The sequence below is a fragment of the Nipponia nippon genome, unplaced genomic scaffold (assembly GCF_047370975.1).
Source record: "Nipponia nippon isolate SJK-2023a ecotype South Korea unplaced genomic scaffold, ASM4737097v1 scaffold_5, whole genome shotgun sequence".
Classification (NCBI taxonomy): domain Eukaryota; kingdom Metazoa; phylum Chordata; class Aves; order Pelecaniformes; family Threskiornithidae; genus Nipponia; species Nipponia nippon.
The window spans coordinates 42,829,796-42,850,387 of NW_028262369.1; the positions used below are offsets into that span (position 1 = coordinate 42,829,796).

General features: G+C 36.7%; 1 protein-coding gene across 2 annotated transcripts in view; it reads right to left on the minus strand.

The window, feature by feature from the left end:
* The window catches only part of COL11A1 (collagen type XI alpha 1 chain), a 163,418-nt gene that overhangs the window by 86,137 nt on the left and 56,689 nt on the right, over positions 1-20,592 (minus strand). For both annotated transcript variants that reach the window (XM_009468296.2, XM_087731724.1), the window contains 16 exons: positions 19,029-19,091; positions 17,387-17,428; positions 16,956-17,018; positions 14,052-14,126; positions 11,580-11,663; positions 11,275-11,331; positions 8,328-8,381; positions 6,893-6,946; positions 6,735-6,788; positions 6,097-6,150; positions 2,772-2,825; positions 2,615-2,659; positions 1,201-1,254; positions 1,068-1,112; positions 574-627; positions 63-107 (listed from right to left, as the gene is read on the minus strand). In XM_009468296.2, the coding sequence (XP_009466571.2) occupies positions 63-107; positions 574-627; positions 1,068-1,112; positions 1,201-1,254; positions 2,615-2,659; positions 2,772-2,825; positions 6,097-6,150; positions 6,735-6,788; positions 6,893-6,946; positions 8,328-8,381; positions 11,275-11,331; positions 11,580-11,663; positions 14,052-14,126; positions 16,956-17,018; positions 17,387-17,428; positions 19,029-19,091 (897 nt within the window). The remainder of the gene's footprint in view (positions 1-62; positions 108-573; positions 628-1,067; positions 1,113-1,200; positions 1,255-2,614; positions 2,660-2,771; positions 2,826-6,096; positions 6,151-6,734; positions 6,789-6,892; positions 6,947-8,327; positions 8,382-11,274; positions 11,332-11,579; positions 11,664-14,051; positions 14,127-16,955; positions 17,019-17,386; positions 17,429-19,028; positions 19,092-20,592) is intronic.

Consider the following 20,592-nt stretch of genomic DNA (forward strand, 5'->3'; position numbering starts at 1 on the left):
CACATAAGCAAGGTTGTTGCACAGAACTGACTGTGAAATACCAGAATAACACTGCAACTTACTTTTTCACCAGGAGGTCCAATAGGACCTTGTGGACCAGGAAGCCCCTATTAAAAAGAAACCAGTGTGAGAAACCAGGGAGAACAATATACATACATTCACCATACTAAAGGTCCCTCATTAATCTGTTTAAACACACTGGCAAATATAAGTGGCTTTTTTTCCCCCCCTTACGAGTTAGATCAGGAGTTTTGTGTGAGCCTTTTGCACAAGCCACTATTCTGGCAATAGGTCTGTAACAAGATCCTATTCAGAACCCTCCTCCAGGTGTGGCCGTTCCTGCTGCATTCCAGGAACACTGAATGACTCATTTTTCTCCTGAATGAAAAATCCCTCTGAAAGCTTACTTGAAAACTCTGCTCTCACTGCCCTTAGCACATTTACAGCATTATTTATAAAATCCTTGAAGCTTTATCAGTTTTGCACATGAAAAGCTAACCTTTTAGTAATTTCCATTTATTAAATATTTGCTGCACATTACATCGTATTTCTTGAGAGTTATTTTACACTTACTTGTGGGCCCGGAATTCCTTGCTGACCGGGAGGTCCTGGTTCCCCTTGAGGACCCTACCATGCAAAAAAATACCAGGGCATTAGGTTTGCATTTCTGCACTACAGATCTTCATTGTCAGAACTAAAAGGCATACAAACTCATCTTTGTTCGTCCCTCTTTAAAGTCCACCACCAACTTTCTACCCAGTATGATGTTTTTTCATGCTAATGAATATCATGGCCTTTTCTTTAATAGAGAATAACAGCCCACACATAGGACCTAAGCACTGGAGTCCACGGTGCTAAAGGAGCCTGAGAGAAAGCATGGTTAGGCCTTTTGCCTGAAAACTAAGTAACAGAAAGCTTCTCTTTTCCATGTAAGATCATAATGAATCTGAATATTTTGACAGAAAAGTTTAATTAAATGGAAGGGGTGGCATAGTGGCAGGGACAAGAGAATGTGGAAAGGATTCTTAGAATCCACTCCCCTTTTAATTCCCAGCTTGCTTACTCACCATGTTTCCTTTTGGGCCTGAAGGTCCATCAACACCCGCAATGCCCTACAACAAGCGATATAAACATGAGCAACTTTCAGTGGACTTCCATTTTTCTTCTGGACAGTGCAAATACAAAACAGTTCATACGTACAGGTTGTCCAGGGGGACCAGGTGTACCTCTGGGGCCCAGTAATCCCCGTGGACCCTGGAGGAGAAGAAACACTTATTAACACCTGGATGATATTTTCTGAACAAAGAGAGACCCAGGAGCAGGACTGCGCAAGGAATGTCATAAGGAGTAGGAAGGATGAGTGGAAGGCAGCATGGGGGTTGAGGGAGAAAGAAAGAAAGGAAAAAAGGAAAAAATTCACAGATAACAGATTCTCCTGAAGGCCACCATATGTCTGAACAGGATGTCAGTGGTAAGGCAAGCTTCAATTTAGCTGCTATATGGTCATTTTAGAGAACAGTAGGAGATAACTATTTATATTTCCTGGTGCAGAACATTGGCACAGTATCTTCCACTAAAATTTCAGATGCGTCTTGGCCTGAAGGTCTGACCTGAATGGTAGCATACATGTTTGTATTCCTGTCTTTAGAAAACCTGATGGTCTGTCATATTCTATACTACTATTCTAAGTGTAAAACAGTGCGTTTATCTGCAGTAAAGAACCAATAAATAATTAAAAATTACTAATAATTTTATTATAATAAATGCAAGGCATTCTGAAAACAAAAATCAGATTTGTTCCTCTTACCCCTAAAAAATTCCACAAAAGATCAAGGGGTATTCTCCTAAATAAAGTGGGTAAGATTTGGTCTATAACATAATTTTTTGGCTTTATACTATGTAAATGAATATTAGTTTTCAGCATTTGTGTCATCGTTTACATCATGCTGCTAAAGTAGGCAGGACGGAGTCTCTAGTCTCCTCATGTATGATATAGTCACAAATTGCTAACGCTCTGACTTTGTAGTGACTTCTTCCTACTTTGCGAGTAGGCAGCAGTATATCATACTTTTAGGGAAAAATTCCCCTTTCTGAGGCTTGGTTTCTTGCCTGCAATGCAGAACTCTGCTCTGCAGTGACAGCACCTGCAGAATTCCAACTGACAGCAGTGGAAATTCTGTATGTGAAACAAGTGTAAAAATACACAATGAAGCACAGTAGTGTGAAAAAAGAGGAGAAGCCAGGCCTTATTTTCTAATAAATAGATGTTTGGAAAACATTTTCAAAGCAACAGGGGCTTGGTTATATTCTCATGTATCAAGGACTGCAGTGACTGATTTTACATAATAGGATAGGAAATAGCCTTTGTGATTCTGGAAGTTGTGCATACTTGGCTGGATATATCCCTAACTTAATTCCAATCCTGTAAGTAGTGTTTCACCCCTGACAAAACTGTTCATTTGTTTGCTTTTCAAACAGAATCAGTCCTCTCTATATATACACACATGCAGTAATTTTTATACCTGGAATTCAGAACAGTTCAATAGAAAGGAAAAAAAATCCGAGAGTGACTTCGATTGTAATAGAAACAGAAGAATAAGAAAGCACTGCTTACAGCTTCACCTGGGAGACCTCTTGGTCCGACTTCCCCATCTTCTCCCTATTTTTGTACAAAGAGAACAGAAGTTTTAGAAAAAAAGAACATATATCATGACCATATTCCCATTACATGAGGATTCACTCTAGATTTTACTGTGTAAATAGCAACTTACTCTTGATCCATCTTCACCAGGTAAGCCAGGAGGTCCCTGTGGGCCACGGTCTCCCTGTAGAATAAGGAAAGTCACTAAAAAAATACATCTGTTGCTGGAAAGAATAATGGATGCAAAGGGAAATGAAAACAAATGTGTTAGCTGAAGTCTGTGTCAAAGCATGTCTTGACACAATGATACAAATCTGTAAGTTATAGTACTCAGTAAAGTCTTTTATTACATTAGTATAAAAACAAATGAACATTATTGAAACAATGAACTATTTGTGTTTGTAAAATTTCGCTCTGTAACTATTCTTGGCCCCAGAACATGCACAAACTACTGCTACAAAGAGCAGTGTTATCCACATTTTTCTTTGTCTCATCAGCACCTTCCCCCTCCCTCTACACAATGTATTACTGCCAGTGAAACAAACCATGTGTACATGGGTCAGAAGTTAATAAACCAATTGCTGGGCCCTGGAATATACATGGTGAAGTGCACTGACCACCTTTCAGAACCACGCACCCTGGCACCAGTCATTTGAGAGCCTTGGGACTGATTTGTCTGAGGCTTTGGAAGGCAGCCAGATTTCCACACTTCCCCTCAGAGGCTGGGGCTTTTCAAGTCTATATATGCAGAGCCTCAGTAGATTCTGGACCATACTTTTAGGATTTATTTTTCTTTCCCCATTTCTAAAGAGAACTAGTGTGCTGCATAGCTCAAACACCACTGACTGACCTCTTTCGGGGCAGCGGGTTTTTAGACTGTGACTTCCTTCTGGCATTGGACAACAACCAAGTATTCATGCTGTTTTCCTTAATTTTATCAGTGTCTCCAAGGAACTTGACCACTGCTGTGGATCCTAGCAGAGATATATGGAGCCACTCTTTAGTGGCTCCATTCTTTTCTCTTTCAAAATTTCCTAGGGAATTTTAGGTAACTTGCTCTCTTAACCCAGAGCTATCTAATATTAGGGATGCCAGGATTTTATTCCACTGCCTTTCTGTCCTCTGTAAGTTGGAGTCGGCATGGGAGAGAATGAAATACTATGAACTTCACTTCCATACCTCTAAGATTAATTAATACAGCAATTTCTATATTTTGCTAAGTTTGGAACTCCTCAACATGATCTGCTGGTAGAGTATGTGTTTTTCTACATGCCAAATGACACTCCTGAAAGATGACACATGAGACACATGATCTGTGCTCTGGCTTCCAATTAATATCCAGGTGAAGACTGACTATTTCTAATATTTCAAATATTGAAATAGTTCACCCCTCAGGGGCTACCTTTCTTGTCTTGCAATCACATGGCACTTAGATTAGGAGCTTGCATTCAGTGTCCTGGTATTGTCATGCAGTAACAACAAAATTTCCTATCATTATCAGCATTGTCAGTTCTTCAATGCTCTAATTCTTTCCTTCAAATGTTCTGTTAAAGCCTGAATTTCTTTTTCCTTAGACCTTTTCTTCTAGTATATAGTGTCTTGCTTTTATACTCCAGAAGGGTTATGTGTCCAGTAAATCTGAATAAGAAAAGTTCAAAGTCATAGATTTTGAAGCTAAAAGGAATACTGCACCATGTGGTCTGATCTTCCCTACACTGGAAGTCAGAGAATCTCATCCAGTAAATCCTGTCTGACAACTTGTGTTTGACAGAGGCATAACCTCAGAGAGACATCCAATTTGCAACTCATTGTTCAAATATGACTCATTCTAAAAGTAGTCCTAAAAGTTCTACTCTAAAGTTATGGGTTTTCAACATCAATTTTCTTACAGCTGAAACATAACTACAACAAAAACAAGTGTTTCTCTTGTCTTTCTTTTTGTGGTCTTTATTGCAAGCCAAAGAGAACTGAATATTTGCATTATATGCTGTCAGTATACATAAATCCGAAGAGCTAGATCTATCTGATCTGGCTTTGAACTGAGCTGCTTTCAGAAGGATCATAGTTTGCACTTTTACAAGAAGATTTCCATAGAAACACGAGAATGCAGTGGTTTTTAAATAGTGGGATGAAAGAAATCATGAAAAGAAGTAATTATTTTCATGACTATTTTGCAAATTTCAACCCAAACTTATTCTTTTATTTTAGTTTTTTTATTTGTTTAGGAAATATGAAACAAATAGAATATTTGGAAAAAAAAATTCTTTATGACTTGGAAGGTCCCACAGACAGACAATTCTAGTATTCCAGGTTGGAAAGCAGACACACATTCCCTGACTCTGAACCACTTTCTGCTCAGCCTTCAGAGTGGAGGCAAGAGCTGAATGCCTAGCCCCCTCTGCTGGTCACCTGCTGATCAAGTGGGATTTCAATTCTGTGATGTGCTGATTGCTTTACACTCTTTAAGTAAAAGCGAATGATGAAAGAAGATCAAGACTTTTTTTATGACACTAGTTCTTTTCCCATTGCAAACAGAACTCAAAAGAGTATCCTTAGATGCTATTACAAAGAACTACAGTACGGGCCAGTGGCCAATACAGTTGAGTTTTTCCGGTAAGTGCAGCAACTGTGCTAACCCATTGAAGGGTGAGAGCTATATTCATTCCTTGGTCATCAAGCTTTAGCACATATGGGAATGGTTCTGTTGACATTCCCACTCACTGTTTCTTTTATGGTGCATTGCACTTACCAGGACAACAGTAAAGGAGGTACATTCAGCAGAGTATGTTGTTACTAGCATCTACATTAGGGGTGTAATTTAAAGCAGAAATCCCCTGCTGTGATTATTTCTACACTTTGTAGGGAAAGATGCAGTCTCATCCGACAGATTGGTATGACATAAGGAGCAAGTACATAAGTTGTTTTAAATGTTACTTCACGTTTCCCTAACTTAACTGACTTGACTCTGATCCTTCTTTTAAGCTGCAGTTGTCGGAATAAACCACACTAAACAATTCAGTTTGCAATTCAAATATTCAAATGCATTTGTTGAGCAAGCTTCTCAGCAGGTTAAAATTTGTCATGCTCCTGATACAGAAACTTCATGCTAATTTCCTTTTCCTATTACTATTTCCTTTAACAATCAATTTAAATCCAACAGGAAAATTCCTTAACTAAGAAAAAATAGAGCAAAACCTAGCTGAAGATATGATCTGAATTCTGAAAATATATTTAAATCATTAATATATATGTGAATTGTTATCTATTGATTGATATTACTAAAATGTTTCATGAGGAATACATTACCTGACAAAATAGATATTATTCTGTAGTGTGAAAAGCTGACATTCTGTTTTAACTTCCCCCATAGTCCTTAGTGCTACTCTTAATGAATAGTGCATTATTCCTGTGACAGTATCAATTTGTTATTGTATAAATATACATGTTTTTCTTACCCTGTTACCTTTGTCACCAGGGAGGCCAGGAAGGCCATCAAATCCTCTGTCACCCTAGGAAAGAAGAAATCACAACTTTAGTAAATCACTATTACATTTTGTATTACTCTGAATAAATTATGCCTTCCCTCTAAAAGTTAATTTCTACCCTTGGTTATATGTACACTTTTGTTATTGAATGAAACACATGGAGGGGAGTACATAGATCAAACTCACAAAATTTGCTTCTATGTATTAAAGCAAGAGAAGATGCCACACCAACTTTTTCACTGTGCTGTAATTATGCTGTTTATAAAAATAAGTCTACGTTGAAATGAAAAGCTTGATTCTTTGCAGTTGCAAAACTGACTTTACTCTTTTTGATACTCTGTAACCAGAAACTGACTCAGAGGGATAGGAATCATGGCCCAAGAATCAAGTTACTTCAAGGTCAGACTACTAGCCATTACCATTAATTACCATATTTTAAATGGATGATTCATTCTCAGCTCTTGCATCTGACCCAGCTATCTGAAACCTCAGTATTTTCACTTGAGAGAAGAATTTTGGGTTGGCCTGGAAGAAACTGTGCTACCTGCATAAAATCTGTCTAGCACATTCCAAGACTGAAATAAAGCCTCAGGTCCATTATTATTTACCTTTGCACCAGGTTCTCCTGGCATTCCTCTGGCACCATCGGCTCCAGGACGTCCCTGCAAAACCCCAAAGGGGCAAACATTTGAAAATGCAGTGGAAACAGTTAATATTTAAATAGAAACTATTTATCCAGAGCAGGACTGATCCATATGCTACCTACCCTTTTGCCAGCTTTTCCACTTGGACCAGGGGCACCTTGAACACCACGAGGACCCTGAATGTAAAGAGTGTAATTCTTAGAAACACACTTATGTCAGCAAAAAGCTACTTAGACATCTCACCTTAAGAACAAGATAACATCTTTTTATACACAAAGCTGCATTTTTTCCCAGGAGATGGATTCTGGTTTCCAAAGTCCCATTAGTTTTAACAGAACATGGGCATCCAAACTGGCCTAATTTTAACACTAGTTTTCATGAGATGGCACTATACATGGCATAATTGGCCCTTTTAACATAAAATCTTCTTACTCTCTTTTCATGGCTTTGAAGATCTCAGTCCTGTCATTTGAAAACCCTTTTTTTTCTCATGCCAAAATTATTTTAGTCACATAATAATTATTTGATGAAAACTGAAGAGTGCTTATTTCAGATCCCTAACTCATACACAATCATGAGTTGTGCTGGTAAACAGCTCACATGCTGTCTTAGCTTTACACAGCACAGTTTTAACTACAGGGAGACCAAATTACCTCAGACCGAAAAACCTAATTCCACTTTTCAAATATATGTAACTTTCACTGATGACTGTGTGGGCATATGTTTCTGTGGAAGCTTTCTCATGCCCCATCGAAATGCATCTTCTTCAGGTGAAAATAGCAATGGCAAGGACTAGCCATCCAAAAACACTGAGTAGGAAGAGAAAAGATACTAAAAATGTAAGTAAGCAAACTGGAAGACTGACCAGCTGTTCGAAGTGCTTTTTTAATTGCTTTATTTTTCCTCTTCAAATATCCATGTGGAGTTTTAAGACAAGCACTTAAAAATGTAGCAAATCCATGATACCACCTGAGATCTGGCAAAATCATTGTTTCACAGACTCCTATCATAATTTCTTTAAGAACCCCCTATTACTTTTAGGTTTAAGCTGAAAGATTTCAATGCGTTTCAGTGCTCTTTAACATCACTTCACATGAGCTGACATAATAGTAAGCTGAGAAGAAAAGCATGCACTCATTCCTAAAGACTTATTCTTGCTATGTCATGTCTTTCTTGAAAATATTGTGTTTAATTACCAATTAAATTCAACCTCTCTCACCTTATGAGATCTGATAAGATCAGAGCCCAAGGTCATACAATTGCAGACTGACATATGATTATTTAACAGAGAAAAGAGCCTGAAGAGACAATATTAAAACAGGTTTTCAAATGATGACACTCTACCTGTGATAATTGCTCTTTGTTATATAAAGATTGTTACTTTCATATTTCAAAATGAACAATCAAGCTATTGCATTTAATTAGGATAGCATTCTAAAAGCTATTTTTCTTCAATTGCATGCGGAAAGCATATCATTGATTGATTTCTTCTAAGTGATACGAATGCATTTTCTTAAAGATAAACAAGCTCAAACATAACAGGCAATATTACTGTACCTGGGGACCTGGTTCACCACTTTCACCCTTAGCACCTGCTGCTCCAGGTCCACCCTTGATGAAAAAAGCAAAGCATATTGTTTAAATATACAAAAAACTCCTTAAATGAAGGTTACTATCTATTTTTACACATTAATTACAGGGAGAAAAAACAAACAATCCCCTATTCATTAGGAATTGTGAATTCACAATTCAAATCTGCAGATATACCCTGATATATCATTGTTTAGACACTGGGCCTAACTGGGCCAAAAATCTTTCTCTTACCAAAGAAAACTCCCATTGATTTGAATGGGATCAAATGTAACCCTTTGTTCTATATTAATATTTGGGAGCTAAATATGAGCACAGTAGGAACATAAGTCATGCAAACAGAAGTGCATCCGCTGTAGGGAAGGCAACAGAAATGACAGCCACCTTTCTTTATCTATTTCTGTGTTGTAAAGAAAGTAACAGAGTCTTGGAGTTCAATCCAAAGATCACTATAGTCAATGAAAAATACCCTGTCTAATCTTGTCATGAACTTCAGTGATGTTTTAATCAAGGTCTTTGTGCATCTGGCTCTGAAGAAGTGGAAAATCTATATAACTGTATCTCTTTACTATCATTAAATGATGATACAGATTTTCAGAGAAAATTTTACTCATAAACAGACCTAAAACAGATCTTCATCCAGGGTAAGATACTGTACATGGAATCTGGGGCAGATCTAGTCAAAGTAAGTTTGTGTTTTCTTAATAGTGGTCTCATAAAAATAGACAAAACAAACAAAAAAAACTTGACATGCTCACACAGAATACAGGCTCAGGGAAGGAACATACTGGAGTTTACTATTATGGGCAAAAGAATTTTTGCATTTCTGACCTCTGAAACAGGTCGTGAACAAATGTATGTATTTTAATATGAAACGAATCTTGCAGATCTTGGAAAATTGATAATCCTCCTATATTCACCATAGTGACCATTCAGAGAAAGAAGTGGTCTCATGGCTTGGATTAGTGCTGAGTCTAGCATCCTGGAGTGGAAAGATTCCTACTGACTGTGCGGGTATTGAATCAAGTCCTTAGCAAACTTAATATCAGATCCTGAGCTGGTACTCGCAGTGGAGAGAAAAGTGGCTTTGGTAGGTGGTGACCGCCTGTTTGGGTTTCCCTGATGTAAGCTCTGCTTTTAATTAATATAACTGATTACATTTAATATCAGTAGGCAGAAATTTATTTTGTATTCTATGTTAACTAAGCATGTGAACTCCAGACTCAGTTGAAACTAGACTGGGGCTTTGACAGTGCTATGTTTAAGACTTTCAATAACTGATATGTTTCTAAATGCATCTTATTGGCTACTAATAATTTAACAAAATACAATTGATATTAAGAGTAAAAGCTCCAGTTCTTTCATTCTTAAAATAAGCTGGGCACACAAACAATTGACAGACCAAGAACCTGTAGTTGCTTCTGGAACTGTAGGCCAAAAATGTTGCCAGATCAAAGAGTTGGATTTCTAGAGCCTCCTGGTGGCTTAGAAGCAGAACAACTATTAGTATTATTCATTTGTTGAACTTTGCATACAGAAATTCATGAAGGCTTTTAAAACATGAAAGCATGAGTATGGGGCCAGGTTATACCTCAGCTAAAGGTATACAACTCACTGTCAATATTATACCAGTCTTTACAAATGAATTCCTTGCTTACAGCAGTTCTATAGTTATTTTGTCTGTATAGACTGAATGTTATACTGCAGGTCTCTTGATTTAAACACACTGCTGGAAATAGTGTATTAGTTTGTTAAATAGACCCAACAGGTTTGACTATTTGTAAGTATTGCATACCTAATCGTGATCAATCAGGAGTCTGTGAGCCAAATTCTCTGTTTGATGGCAACTATTTACTTTGGAAGAATTACTCTAGAAAAGAATTGCTCTTGTATAGGTCTGCTTAAAAATATAAGTAAAGTCCAGTGATTTCAGTTTCTGGGGACCAAGTGAGATTCTGGTGGGATATTTAGCTGAAATTTACCTGAAAACAGTAAATTTCACCTAGATAAATAGACTGGGTTCATGAGACAGGCCAATTTGGAGGACAGCATAATCTGGAACAGATTTTTGATGCTATATGAAGGTGAGGCAAAGCACTACCAAGCCAACCAAGAATACATTATCATGTAGCTTTCAAGAGTCACTGAAGAGAATGTTAAGCTGCTAGGATCAGGGAAGAACACGATCCAGAGTATTCCTTATGCTCCCTAAAATATTCCTTCTGTTTTTTATTCTTTCATTGTGAGTATTGGCCTTTTAACGTGTTTGTAGGGATTACAGAGGCAAACCTATTTGCGATCAAAAAGTTGTTTTGCATGTCATCAGAAAAACTGTTCTGTTCCAGTTATAGACTTTGTACAAATATTAAGCTTTTTTAACATCCACAAGGTCATTTCCCAGATCATTCAGTATTAGCAGTCAAGCCAAATTCAGGACTGAAGTAAAAAAGTACAATTCTTTTAGAAGTCTGTATGGTTTTTAATTGCTTATACGAATGCCTCTTAAGAACTTTCCAGATTCAGCTTAAATAGTGAGCCAAGGTCATTTTGCACACTCTTGCTTTAGTATCTCCTTCTGTAGAATTTTGTATTTACCACATGAAATTTTGTAAATATTATTACAGAGATGACTGACTGTAGAGGCATATGTAGTTACTTACGTAAAACTATTCACTAGTTTTGTAAGCCTACTAGTGTGCTCTGTCCAAACACTCCAAAATGTACAGTAAAAACTGATTTAGTATTCAGGTTGCATTGCAGGCCTTGAATAAGAATATGAACTATGGCTTTAATTATATCAGTTTCTTTTCAAATAAAATAAGTACAAATACAGAGGTACAGGCAAGGCCCGAATGAGATCCATGGACTTGTGCTACTGTGTTTTTAAACCTGTGCCCCTGTTTTGTTTACATACCACAGGACCTGGTCTTCCAGTGAGTCCCATGGGACCAGGTGGACCTCTCATGGCGATCTGAGAAAACAAACAGAACAAAACAACAGGTATCAAGAAAAAGCTGCCAGCCAGCATACAAATTCTACATTAATACAATTTCATAATGCATTAGCAAATAGCCCCCATCATTGACTCAGTTGTCAATAAAGATAACTACTGTGATGAGACGATAGAGCTCTTTACTTCACATCCTGCATGATATAAAACGGAAATTTTTTGGAGCTGTACCCTTGTGGCAGTTTTGTTTGCAGGCTCCTTGTGCTCACCCTAGCTTGTTGGAGAATAGCTTGTGCTTGAGCTTCCTGAGCTGAGATTGTTGGGCCCTTCTCACCATCTCCACCAAAGCGGAACTGCAAGTATCAAAACAAGAAAAGGATTCAGAATTTATCAAATTAAATCCATACTTGTTATTTGCTGCAACTGTGTAAACCACTTTGAAGACACAAGGTCTCAGTCTTTAGTTCATTCCACTAACTTGAGAAGAGTGCTGCATTGAGGCCACTGGATTGAGCATGAATATTAACTCATTGTTAATAGTTTAGAACTGAAGTGCAAATCTAACCCTTTATGAGCAAACATTTTCTTGATTTCATAAGATTCTGGTTTTCATTTTATTTGCTTGTTTATTTGTTTCAAAAAGAGGCCAAAATAGACTAATTATCTGCAAAACCTCATTAAAAATATGTATCAAAATTAATTACTTCTCTGTAGATTGTTAGCTACCCACAGAAAAATGCAATTCAATTTAAGGCAGATTTCAATTTAAAAAATGTTTGGTATCCAAAATGAAACAGTTTGGTGTCATTTCTGACAATCTCAAAATAAATTACAGAATAAAATTTAAGTACTTATTGCTGTACTCCTCGACTTTTACTGTTCATGAAATTGCTAGCAGAAGCTTTGCAATGTTGCAGAGACACTAAGCTGCAACAAGAAGCATGGCTTTCCAAAGGTATGGCATAGGCACAGTGAATATCAAGGCCATGAATCTTTCACTGCCTGCAACAGTTTGTTCAGTTTGCCTACACCCAGAGTTGGCACGGTAACTGAGGTCTTTCTCCTGCAGTCATATTATTATCAGAATGGAAGGATTTTTTTGGAAAGTGATGGAAAACTTATTGCTTTAAGCCCCCACAAATGAGCACCTGACTTTTTCTAACATGAGAAGAGAACTACCAAGCCTTCTATCATTTGAAAGGAGGCCAGGTGGTTTGTAGGGGTCTGCATAATGTGGAATTAACCACATTTTCAAAGTATTTTTCCAAGCAAAAGTGCCTAAATTCGTTGTCTTGCATCCATTGAAGAGGTGAAGCCATTTTGGTGAATTCAAGCCCCACACATGATGACGAAGAGCCACACATCCCACAAAAGCTGTCTCCCGCATGTTACTTGGTGTTTTGAATGTATCTCTGTGACAACACGGCCTGCCTCTGCTAGATTCGATTCCACCTGTTTACTCCTTTATACCAGGATGGCTCTCAAGCTAGTAAGCAGTTCACCTGTTATAAAAGGATGGTGGCTTCTCAGTGGGGTTTATAAATGTGGAAAAGAATTCTGGATGGTGGTTAAACTACTAGGCTGGAATTTGGGAGACCTGAAGCCAATTTCTTCCTTCCTGAGAAATTTCTGGTTTGACTTGGTAAATCACTTGTGCTGACGCTCAATAAGATGTAAAAATAAAGCTAGTGAGATTTTCCAAAGTGACTGATAGGTTATGTATTAGTTCACATTTACTACCTTTAATGGAGCAAACTGTTACAGCAACTACAGATGGAAGAATGATTTGCGAATAATTCCCCTGAGGAGTAGTGGCATTTTTCCATCAACTAATTATTGGTAAACAAATATTTCTGTTACACAGCCAGCTGCGGTAACAGAACTTGGTGCAAGCACGAGGTCAAAAACATTAGCTTATTTTAATAAACTTCCATTGATTTTTTCCATAAATAGAAAATAAACTTTATAAAATCATCCTTTCCTCACTGACACTGATGGAATCCTGCCTCCTGTATCAGAACTGCAGCAACTACAGCTCTGAGACTTTTTACTTACTTTGCTTTACTTACCAAAAATACTGTCCCTTCATTTACAGTTGGTTCATCAGTTTTCTGGGATGGCAGTACTCATCAGAGCTTTCACATACATACATACACTTAGGAATAATGAATTCCATACATATAGTACTTTTCACACCACAAAGCTGCAAGATACTTTAAAAGCTTTGGGCTTGTTCCTCCACCTGCTAAAACAGATGGTGTTTTGCTTTGACTCCAGTGGGAGCAGAGCTGGCTATGTGCATATATTTCTATTCAAAGGATGCACTGACTCTTCAAAAAGGACACTGAAGTCCAATTTTAAGCATGGAATGCATAAAATTCTCCATGTCAAGGAGACTTGAAAGCACACACGCCTGCTGGGAGTACATGCCCTTTGTGCAACAGCAAACTCCTTGTTTAGGACATATAGTAGCAAATAATAGTTGCTGTTGAAAATATAAGGAGGATTTCAGTAAGTGTAATACATTCATGTAGGTTCCAATCTGGCAGCCATGCAGGAGCTAAAGCATATGGTTTGTTTGAGGAGAAAAAGGTACCATATGATCTTCAAATGCTTACACAATACAATCATCTCTCATTCCAAAGACAAAATCAGATGAAAAAAGAAAACAGCTATACATTTCTTGAAATGCACTTCCTCTTTTTGGAGGCTGACTACCCTGTAATCGTAATACAACTTACTGGCAACATTAACATGGTACCCGGGGGACCTGCTAAACCATCAGCACCAGGGAGACCAGGGCGACCAGGTGGACCCTAAAAGGACAAAGGATGAGAGAAAAAGGTATAAGAACAGAAAGACAGCTATATAAGATAAACCTTTTGAGTCACTCACACATTTACACTCGTATTCATAATGATGCACTTGGAGGTTCAATATTCTCTTTGCAAATGCTTTGGGAATGTTATTCATTATTAGTGAGGTAATTAAAGAACTAGATTTGGGGAAGACATTCAGCAATAGGGAAGAAAGCTATTCTCTTTAATTATTTTACGTACAAATTATATTAAAAAATGGAGTAGTACCTAATTACGGAGGTTCTGCTCATGATTTCATAGGTTGGGCTGAGCTGAGGTTTGCATTGTGTTCCAGTGTTTGCTTTACTGTTGATTCTCTTTAAACAATTTGAGTAGGCTTAATTTTCAAAGACTACATAAGTCCTGCAGCTAGGACTTGAAATCTGTTTTTTATGAAGTGTAATTCTTCCTTACAATTTAAAAAGAGCTAAACTTTTTGTGTAAGCTGGAGCTGAAGAAATGTACCAGTGTGTGTACATGATGCTCATGATTATTGATCCAACATGCTGCATAGATAACTATTGCTGTTGTGACAACAGTTAGATTTATAATTGCACCTTTCCTCTCAGCAATTTGCACGTTGCATTTTTATTAGCTGAAGCTGTTAAGGGCAGGAAGGACCTGTATCAGGAGTGCTCATTTGCCTGCTGCATGTCTGCCAAACAAAGTACTTGTTCACCAGAATGACTCTCTGCAGGGTTGCAATGACAGACCAACAAACATCAAACTGTCTTAACTGGTTCCTTCTGCTGCTCAGGAGTTGAACAAAACAATGGGAAAGCTGATCCGAAAAATGTTGGTGTTTTTTCCCTTCTTCAAGAATTAAGATCAGTAGTCTGGAGTCTGTTTGAGCTCTTTTTTCAAAAAAGCCTGAAGCATAAAAAAATAATTCCCTACTAATAACACACTACAGATAAATCTTAAATTGAGAATTATTACTAATTCAGATGTAAAATATTGAATAAAATGTTGTAATTGTTAGAAAGAACCATTATATACCCAGACAATTTTGAGTTAAGGTCAAAAAAGAGAAAAAAAATTAAATGCACTTGCAAAGCACCCAAAGAACCTTCACTCTGACCTGCAGTGACTTTATGCCATATGATTATGAGTCTTTGTGAAGACTGGAACTGAAAGATTAGATCAGAAGATGAAGAGTAGATTACTGAAGATGAAACTGAAGATTAGATTAGTTTTCACTTTCTTCTTCCATTGCACCATTTTCCAAGAGTGAAATTCTTCCCTTCAGTAAGTAAAAGTGGGACCAGTTATGGTCCCTTCCAGAATGGCATTTTCATTCATTTCTCAATTGTCTTATACCCTTTATTAGGATTAGAATGATATAATAATTTAGTACAAAAGCTGAAGCACCACAGGTAACTACAAAAAGGGGTGGATTTCTCAACTAATTGTTCTGTAGTTCTGTGCTTAAACAACATTCTCAATTATTCTAGGTACTAATGTGAGCTTTTTAAAATTAAAAAAAAAAATAAAAAATTTGAAACGTGCTTTTCTTGAGTGGTAATTTTCTCAGAATATTACTTATCTAAATTTTTTACCTAAGATGAAAAGTAGTCAGAATAGTTATAGCAAGAGCTAGAGCCTTCATTCATATACACTGACTGTTGTTTAAGTAAAAACCCGAACCTGTCTACATATGTTTAAAATTTAAAGTAAGACATGTTATTTCATTAGGATGGAATCTGACAGCAGAATATGGTTGCAGAAATCTATGTTGTTCTTATGAGTTTGGTAACTCATTTCTACAATTATTTATTTGTGTAATGTGTCCTTTTTTATATAAAATATGAAGTGTGTTCCATGACAGGCACATGATGTGTTTAGTCAAGAATTTCTTTATGATTAATTCAGTAAGCAGTTAGTTAAAAAACTGAGTATTATCAGTAGTTATTCCATTACAATGTGTTAAAATTCCCATTTTATAAGTTTAAATTCCAAAATATGTTGTTTAGTTAATCTACAGGTAAGAAATATGAAAGAAATGTGGATGCTGACTTACTATCAAGACGAAGCATCGTTGGGATTTTAACATTATCTCATTATTCAGTGAAGCAATAGCATCCTCTCAACGTCTTCTATACACAAATACTGCATGAACATGCTAGACTTATCAGTAAACTATCACTCATAAAACTCAGGGAATTTTTTTGTAGCATATTTTCCTCAAATAAATATATTTAGGCTGTTTCAAAATTGTGTTAGTTGTGGCAGTAAGAAAAGGTTTGTGAGAATACATCAGACTAAAATAATAGCTTAAATTTCAATTATATTCATGACTGGATAGGGTACTCATGCAATATGTTATTTAATATGGCAAATAAATTCTGCCTGGATCATCTAAATATTATCCATCACTTTCAATATTTCCATGTGTATTTTTATTCTGCAGAGCTTGCTTTTCTCTGTATCTCTACCTCTTATAGCTGAGGTCATACTGATTTTTTTTAAACTCATTCAAATCCATATGAAATGTTTGTACCTATTGCTTTATTATATTTTAAAATAATTCACATCAAAACAGAGAAATATAGACAAATAGGAACTTAACTTTTTTCCTGTATTTACAGTACATATTTCTACCGCTAAGGAAGTGTTTGCCCAGATTCTCAGTTCATTTGCTCAGCTGAGAAAATCAGCCTCAGTTCTACTGAAGTTTCTTAACCTATGTGTATATATATTTCAGATCAGGACCCGACCCACTTACTCTTGTAGCAATTAGTGCAAGACATACCATGAATACCCAGGATAATCTGTATGTTGACTTACCCTTTCACCAGGGTCACCTGGAGGGCCAACAGGACCTTGTAGACCTGGGGGACCTGTAAGACCCTATGGAAAATGAATGACTTTATTATGCTGAATGGCAGCTTGCAGCATTTTTGAACTATTTTTTCTCTGGAAAGTTATGTTGAACGCATATTTGGATAAAATAATTTATAAGGTGGCATATTTTTTTGTCTTTCGAAGATTTATAGTCAACATTCAAAAGTTTGATTTTCATATGCGCTCAGCTTGTAGCACACTGTCACTGAAAATGCTGGAGATGACCCTTTTTTACTCCCCTCTAAAAACTCTTAAGTCCAATATACCATTTGGGAACTACTGTAACACCAATATTAATTATGTTAACTCATGAATACCAAAGCACAGTGGATAAATCAAAGGCAATAAAAGGAAATTGTGATTAATCTACTTACAGCAGGTCCTCTTGGTCCTGGTGGTCCTTCAATGAGCATACCCTTAGGGATTAAAAAAGATACTGAATTTGTCATGTCTTGGAGAAAAATATAAAACATCTTTTTAGCTGAACTACTAAAGTTAGTATTTCTTAGTGTTTTGGTAAAGTTTTCTGGGGATCTTCTCTCCACAGTTACTAGAATTGGAATCTGAATTGCTGTGTGGCTTTAAAAGTGAGATAGAATTCTAGGCTGGAGGGATCTCATAGTACTTGATTCAAAATATATATATTTTTTTAATGCTGTTAAAGAATTTGATGTGAATAACTCTGGCTATTTCTATGTTGCGGGGCTTATAGCACCTCCTAGTTCCCTTTTTTGAGTGCAGATGCTAATCCAGATGCCAGGTCATGGTAAGACCCACGAATACATGATCCTCACTTGTACTTGGCTTTCCATAGGAAGGAGGACTGGACAAACAGGCTTGAAGCTAGCTGTAGTGAACTCCAACAGTGTTGGAGATTGGCAGTGGATACCTCTTCAGTATTATGGATGTAAATTAAATGTATGTTGCAATGGTTTAAAAAAACCATGCATTTTATGCGCTAACACACTCTGAGCTTCTTCACATATCACAACCGAGAGGTCACAATCTTGAACTTGTAACTTGTTCATTATTGTAGTCCTTTAACTTTCATGATCAGCAGCTTAACCAAATGCTAATCCTGGGATAGGACTATAGAATGAAAAGGGAGCTTTTGGATCACAGAATCCAGACCTTTGATATTTAGGTAACAATGACACATCATAGTATTTTATCAGGCTTCAACTTAAGCTAATTTTTTCCCTTGATATTTCTGTACCTAGTTTTCTATGAAATAAAAAACAGATTAAACTTTAATTTCTATTTGGGTCAAATACATATTTGAAAGCAGTCCTTGAAAATTCTAGAAGCGTAAACCACACTGGCATTCAAATCCTGCTAGATATTATAAAATTATTATTTTTGTATCATCCGTGTCTACTTTTAAATTCAGTTACATTTTAGTTTCTGTTAAGCATGATGCTACAGTATAACTTTGTCCTACCGTAAAAGCAACTTAGTGACTACACTGCTATTTAAAGATGAGAAAAATTCTGTAAGCTACTGATCCATTACTGTGCTTATGACGAAGATGTAACCTCCGAAGAAAGTATTTAATTAAACTTTTAGCAGTTTGATTGCACCAGCACAGGTTAAACATACAAGCATTTATTTAACTTCTCAGACAGACTTCTTTGCCCTTGCTGAAACCTGTAGTTAGTGTTACTTGTGCCTAAGATGGAAGATATCTCTGTAGGTTGGTCCAAGCTGCAGTTACTAAATGGCCTGAAGAGCAGATCTATGCTCTGTTTTCCTCTGAAGATTTCCTCTGATTTCCTCTGAAGATTCTCCTTGTTTTAAGGAACATGTGGTTAGTCCTCTGAGTAACCGAAAGAGAAGGCTGAACAGGATACTGTCCGTTATCACTTTTACACCATCCATGCTGCAGGTGATTGTTTCAGAGATCATGGATAAGGTTACTGTCATCCTATCATGAACAACATGGTTTGATAATGATGTATCAACAGTGTACGTATGTTACATAGTGCTAAAGAAAAACTCACCCACATCTGTACTTACAGGTTCAATCACAGCTGGTTCTCCCTTTTGGCCTTTTTCTCCATAAGCCCCATGTCCAGTCACCTGGCCAGTAAAAACAGCCCCCAAAATGAAAATAAGTATAAGGTCTAAGGACCTGGTACAATAAAGAACTGTAGCAACCTGTAACTGAAAGCTAAAGCTGGAATTGATCTCTGCTATGAAAAACACATCACAGGCACAAACCATATAAATCAAAAATATTTAATACATGAGAAATGGAAAATGCAAAAACTGCTTGCATACTTTTCAAATTATTGGATGTTGCCCATTTGTTGTTTTTCCAATGAGATACAACAGTTTGCATCCCATGGTTTGCATTAGGACTTTGGACTAAGAATCTAAAACTTCTCTGTGCAAGTCACAAAGTTGTTTCTCTTCTTATTTGAATGGACATATTCTTGGTAATTAACAATGATTCTTCATGGCTTTCCAAGTCAAGCAAGCCTAAAGTAAGCTGGAAAGAAAGATCCCTTGGTCCCATATGGACAGCACCCCTCAAGCTCCTAATTTCATTCATTAGACATCCACAACATGTAAATTAGTCTGAGAAGAGTCTGTGACTTCATGGTATAAACGAAAAACGAGTTAAGTGGCATTGGAAACATTAAATAATATTTCATGGATAGCCAGTTATGCCTCCTAACTACATGGATTACCATCAACTGCAAAATTCTTTTAGGATCAGCTCTATGGGAAGTTTTGGGTTCAGGATTAAGATAACAGAAGTACCTTTTTAGGTACTTCTAATAACACATAACACAGGTCAATAACACATGCTAATGGCAGACTACAGACAGATTCAAGTTTCAAACAAAGAAACTGATTTTTTTTTTTCAAATCAGGAGATATGTATTTTTCTTCAGAAGTACCTCTCTTGATTGCTAACATATCCACTGCAAACTAGAAATTAAATTCAGCTCTGATCAGATGAAAATTTATAATGAATTTTTTATTTCAGTAGAGTGATTCCACATTTACACTCAAATAACTGAGGATCTGAAAATCTTAAGGATAATGTTACATTATTTCAATATGAAATATTTTGGAAAGGAAAAACAGAGATATAGATTCATGGCTTGTGGATTTTGTATTAATTTATAAAGGCACAGATCTCACTAGTAATGATGCAATAGTTCATAAAAATCAAGTAGCAAGAGGCATAGATAAATATGTCTTATTATATTAATGAAAATTGGTTGTAAAAAATTACATCAGGTCTCCGTCTTTGGAAATATTGCCCCTTTTTTGAAAGTTTCCAAGTACTGAGTACTTTTCATCTTGACTTTTTTTATCCAAGGTAGAACTTCACTTGTTCCAAATACATCCACATGTCAAAGGAAAATGATATGATATATCTGGTTCAGGAGATGAGAGTTGTAATAAAGCTGGCACAGGTCAGAGCCTGGGTTCTAATTCAAGCTTCCTGACTCCTTCGGTTTTGTAGCAAGGCATTTTAAGTTGAAATTTACACCAGGGGATAGAGTCTACACAGTCATCTGCTTAATGCAGGCACAAATGGTGCCTTATGGGCTCTTTGCTTTGC